Source organism: Oncorhynchus clarkii, chromosome 17 (assembly GCF_045791955.1).
Source record: "Oncorhynchus clarkii lewisi isolate Uvic-CL-2024 chromosome 17, UVic_Ocla_1.0, whole genome shotgun sequence".
NCBI classification, from domain to species: domain Eukaryota; kingdom Metazoa; phylum Chordata; class Actinopteri; order Salmoniformes; family Salmonidae; genus Oncorhynchus; species Oncorhynchus clarkii.
The window spans coordinates 63,471,693-63,477,692 of NC_092163.1; the positions used below are offsets into that span (position 1 = coordinate 63,471,693).

Genomic DNA, 6,000 nt, shown 5'->3' on the forward strand with positions numbered 1-6,000 from the left:
CATTGTTTCCACCTAGAAAATAACGTTTCAATCAACAACAACAATAAATAGCCTGCAGAAAGGATAAGTGTCAAGGGAAAGTGGTGCTCATCTTTCTGTAGTGTTGAGCCACTGTGAAGAGTCATAGGGGATAAGGTCTGTTTTAGGAGTACCTTAATCCTGCCCTCATCTCTAAACCCTGCTGAGTTCATAAAGCTCTTACTGTACTACACCTAACCAGGATGTTTTAATTTAATCAAAGTAAAATGTACTATTCTAAGATGAATATGCAATGCATGCAAATAGAATGATCAATTATACAATGATAAAAGAATCTGCCAGTGAGGTTTGTTCCCGCAATTTTATAAGCGACTTCAAGACAAACATATGAGCCAAGCTCTACAAATTCTACATTGCTGGAGAGGAACCTCACAATAGATGTGATGCGCTGAAAAGAAATGGAGCGCATGAAAAGAGAATTGAATTCCTCTGAAAAATAGAGAGAATAAAAGGGAAAATGTATTACATTGAATACAGGGAATAAAATAAAAGCTGTGAGCTTCCAGAAGCAAACACAGAAAGGAGATAGATTTGTGATTTAAATGAGCCTGCTTTGGTAAGTCTGCTGTTTAAGTGATCCTTTATGAAAGGAGAAATTCAATGTTTTCAACGGGAACACTTTTATGTTGGCTTGAAAATGCAGTTCATATGATACGAATATATTTTTATATTTCAAAAAGAGCCTATTAGATTCAAAACACAGTGTAAATTCCATCCAACTTTAACTGCATCAACACATGGATGATTGTTCTGCGTGTTCCACCAGATCTGCGTTGTTCTACCACAGAGTGTGCACTGACCTTCTTAAGTCATGATGGAATACCGCATACCATAATATATTTCCTCCCACACACACACTCAATCACCCTCTGGTTGGAATGTATCTCCGGAGAAGAGGGGGAAACACCAGTCAATAAATGAGATCCAGGGCCTCCGCAACCACAGTGCTTACCTTTGAGAATGCTCTGGCCTCGCAGTAGATCCCTCGAGACAAACACAGTGTAGAAGCTCTCAGAGAAGCCTGGTCTGCATGGGGGTTTAGGAGGTTGGCCTGCCTTGGTCCCCTGGGTAGAAAAAAAGACAGCCTATAAGCATTGGAAAATTGACTTGTGGCCAGAGGGTCACAGGATGATCTTGCAGGCTTTGAAACTGATATTGAACCTTCGACAGACAGACTAGAGACTGATGTTGCTAATTATCTATAGTCCACCGCTTGCTGTTTAAATGGATGACAACATTTACAATGGAATCAAAAACACCAGATATCAGTGGGTTCATTGGTCACCTTTTTAAAGTGTTGTATATGATAATGATGGACAACAAAAAATACTCAGCGATCATGTTCATAGTATAAATAATGTATAGTAAAAATAGACAATCTATTCAAAATGTCACATTTGTTTATTCTACCACAAAAACAAAGATGCTATCCAGGAGACAAATTAATATGTTTATTTCATGCATGAGTAGACTATTTCAGGAAAAAATCATTTCAGTTTTTCAATTTCAATGAAATCAAATGATGAGATATAGTGAATTTGATATTATGTCGAGGCTCTAACATGCTAGCAATAGGCTAGTGGTGATTTAATCCAAGGGAATATGGCAGTCCGTAAACGTGCATGAAGTTCGTGGCCTCCTATAGCCTACTATACAGTTTATGAAACCAAAGGCTTCGGCATGCTCTGCAATGCTATAACTCACTAATAGGCTACTGCAGTTCAGTAGACTAAAGTAAATTATTAGAAAAGGCACTCAAAATGAATAGTTGGTTGGCTTATTCAGGCACCTGTCATTCAACAGGAATGTAGCTTTTTTTTGTGACCAAACCCGAAATGAGTGGTGACTACAAAATCATTTTGAAGTATCGTCTGAAATTATCATGACACTATACGCTCTTTAAACGCAGCATGTTACTGTAGGGAAAAGTCGCTGACCACAATTCAGCGCCACATGCACAGCGCTGCAAAAGCTCGTGCATGCCAAGCAGGCACAGCAGTGCAGTAGGCTACTTCCACCGTATTTCGAAAATAAATATATCTTACCCAAGATGTTTCCACAATTAAGGTGCACGTCAGTATAACAACCGATACAAAATGCATCTTTGCCAGAGCGCTGTAAGATCAAGGGACAGCGTATTGACCGACTCGCCTTCCTCGAATAAATGGTATTAATTCCCGGAGCTCTCTTCTTAGATGCAAAGTTGTGAGTGCAATAAGAAGCTATATGTGAGAAATTGTTCCGACTTGTCTAGCGCAAAACTGCCGCTGAGAGGTGAGCGATGCTGATGCTGCTCTGTACCAGGGAGCCAGCGCACTTATTGGGTGCCAACGTCACTAGAACCCCTCCTACCGCACAGAATGCACTGTGTTGTCACTGTAAAAGCTTGACCATTTTTCTCATTTGATTAATTATAACTTGATTCGTTTATAGACAAGTTGAAGGCTACATTTGTACAAGGACGAAATGTCCACGTACTGTGTAACAGAGAATAGTGTTTCGTAAAAGGCTATATTATTCTTACTTGAAACTGGCACACTGAGTGAAGCCATCGACCCTTATACTTTCATGTGTCCATCACCACGTGGGAGTCTGTTTCACACCTCAGTTACCTCCTATTCTCTTGATCTATAGTGAGATCCTATTAAATTAGTAAGTATTCTAATTAATAATTCTATAGGGCAGACATATGAATACAGGCTACTGAAAATTCCAGAGACAGCTGTTTGTAGAAAGACTGAATTGTAGGGTAAATGCCCCTTTTCTAAAAACAACATTTCATTAAATCATTTAAAAAGTGTAAACTGTAGCCACTTATTACTCTTCCTAGATTGTTTGCCTAAGCATGACCATCATCCATATACCTAGTATTTACCAAACATAGTTTTTTTTTGCTATTCATTGACTACAGCTCAGTGTTCAACACCATAGTACTTTCAAAGCATGACGTACATACTCCCTCAATTGGGCCGACCAACCAGTGCTCCCGCACAGTGGCTAACCGGGCTATCTGCATTGTATCCCGCCATCCCCTCTTTTACGCTACTGCTACTCTCTGTTCATCATATATGCATAGTCACTTTAACCATATCTACATGTACATACTACCTCAATCAGCCTGACTAACCGGTGTCTGTATGTAGCCTTGCTATTTTTATAGCCTCGCTACTGTATATAGCCTGTCTTTTACTGTTGTTTTATTCCTTTACCCACCTATTGTTCACCTAATACCTTTTTTACACTATTGGTTATAGCCTGTAAGTAAGCATTTCACTGTAAGGTAATACTGTAATACCTGTTGTATTAAGCGCACGTGACAAATAAACTTTGATTTGATTTTTGTGTCTGCAATTGGATGCATTGTTCTTAGGCAGAGGGGGGTGTATAGGTACCCTGCAGAGTAACCTGTAACCATCAGGGTTCTTTGACTAGGGCAGGGTCAATAAATACTCAGAACACTAACCTCAAAGAATTACAAACAGGACAGAAAATGAGCCACAACCGATGTCCCTGGAAGATTCACCCAGGTTTTGCTAAATCCTCTCCTCACCTCCTTTTGAAAAAGGTAATGTTGAAACAAATGCGCTTCTTCTCATTGTCAACTAGTGCATCATCAGGCAAACTATCTTTACAGGGGAGGAATCTCAAAATATTAGCAAAGTGGTAAAAATACATTTCTCTAGTTGTGGCAGACATTTTATATATAAAACGATGTACCATATCGCAGATATCAAAGCTTTTCTGCGAAGAACTCATGTAGGATATACATGACTATCCTCGACGAAAAGTGTCTATCGAGGGGGGGACACTTCCGTTCACCTACTAACAAATTGACACTCCTCAACCATTTATTGGTTTCCACGTCTTGGAGGAGTCAAGTCGAGAACGTTTTTTGAGAATCTCCCCATCTTTCCCTCCTCTTTGTTCCAGGAAATACATCACCATTTCAAAGCCATAGCAACAATTAATTCGAACAGACCAATAGGAGAACATATGCAGTTAACATGATTACTGTAATTGCGATATTAAGGGCACCCCCATCCTCATACAAATCACCACAGTAATCTGTAAACTGTATGTCCATTGACATGCCAATCTACAAGGCTATAACCATTGAATCGCAAATGGTTGTGGCCTAAAATGTTAAAATGCAGATTATTCTATAAAATGCAGATTTTTCTTTTTCATCATTATTGAGATGTGTTAGATGTGCAGATCTCTTATTACTTGATGTGATAATGGTATTATGTTTTCTGAATGCATTTCTCATACTTAACCCTACCTTTTCTCTATTTTCTCTTGTCTCCATTTCTAACCTGACGTAAATAGTGTACCCTTTCACCCATTCATCCTCTCACCCTCTCTCTCTCTCTCTATCTCTCTCTCTCTCTCTCCCTCTCTCTCTTCTTACGCTCTCTCTCCTTACTCTACCAGGAAAAAGCTGTAGCCTACTGCTCTTCCTTATCAGTCTTCACTACCCACAGAAAGAGTGTGTAGCTGCAGCAAATCACCTCTTACTTCCCTTTCATTTCTGTTAGATATTTGTTGTGATTGCTGCAGCGTAAGACATTGATACCGAAAATACCACGTCTCGTCAAAATCAACCTGTACAATGTCCCTCTAAATAAACAACTAGGCTGCGAATTTGGATCTCTAAGGAATAGACAATTCTGTAGCACCTTCAGAAAGTATCCACATTATGTTGTGTTACAGCTTGAATTTAAAATTGATCTCTGTCCAAGGTGCTTCTACAAATACTTGACTCGGGTGTGTGAATACTTATGTAAATGAGATATTTCTGTATTTAATTTTCTATAAATTGCAAACATTTCTAAAAACGTTTTTTAACTTTGTCATTATAGGGTATTGTGTGTATATATCTGAGAAAAAATAGACTTAATCAATTTTGAATTCAGACTGTAACACAACAAAATGTAGAATAAGTCAAGGGGTATGAATACTTTCTGAAGGCACTGTATCCTTCATAGTATTATTGAGACTCATAACATAACACTGGAGACTATAGAAGGTGTTGCCAAGCTGAGTCTTAGCTCGGTCCACATTTTAATAATGCTGACATTTCGTAAAGCCTCTGTTGGGTGCCTGGATTTCCATATCCAAGAGGTCGTGACAATTTAATCCCATCAAAAGGTATATGACAGTGCCTCTGTGTCAATCATTGCAGGGCAGTTTCTGGCCCTGACTCTGCCGTTCACTTTGTTTCTTTATTTATGTTATCAATGAGCATCCCAAAATGTGTCATAAATGTCCTCCAGTAATTTTGTCCCTTGGTAAGTATAATGATAATCTGCTGTTTGCATAGCTAGCAAAACTGTAGTTGCACCTGGTCTTTATGTTAAAACAAACAAGTTAAAACCATATGTTTATGGCTGTCTAGTGGGAGGGGGTTTTGGTCCCATATATTATTCCATGTCTCTATAGGGCATTGTGGCTGTGTTTTCATTATGCCCAGCCAGGCCTGGCAGGAAGGCTGCTCAATAACGGTTGAAGGTCTTAAAATCCACTGGCTTGTTCTTTAAACAATGATTTTAATAAGTAACGTCACCTCATAGTTTCCACTTCCTGGACAGAACAGGACTGTCCTTTCTAGGGAGTTTTTCCTAGCCACCGTGCTTCTACACCTGCATTGCTTGCTGTTTGGGGTTTTAGGCTGGGTTTCTGTACAGCACTTTGAGATATCAGCTGATGTACGAAGGGCTATATAAATAAATTTGATTTGATTTGATTTGATTTGACTGTTGACAGGAAAACATCCTTTCTGTGAATAGACCATGCTAACCTCTCCTCTGAATTAAAATATAATGAATTCAGTGTTACTCCTAGGATGTTTTTCAGCAGCAGTGGCAAAGTTAGTTTTAGTTGGCTGCAGAGACAAATTAATGCTGTCATGGGGGTGAGAGAGAAATTTAAATTTCAAAGCTATTTTCCTGCAATTCTTCA

At 39.0% G+C, this 6,000-nt stretch overlaps 1 protein-coding gene across 1 annotated transcript in view; it reads right to left on the minus strand.

Moving 5' to 3' along the window:
* LOC139369870 (cadherin-4-like) overlaps positions 1–2,238 on the minus strand; it is a 342,139-nt gene extending 339,901 nt beyond the window's left edge. The window contains exons 1-2 of the mRNA XM_071109152.1: positions 2,085–2,238; positions 992–1,103 (exon numbers count right to left, since the gene is read on the minus strand). Coding sequence (XP_070965253.1) covers positions 992–1,103; positions 2,085–2,141 — 169 coding nt within the window. The 5' untranslated portion in view covers positions 2,142–2,238. The remainder of the gene's footprint in view (positions 1–991; positions 1,104–2,084) is intronic.
* Between the last annotated feature and the right edge of the window lie 3,762 nt (positions 2,239–6,000).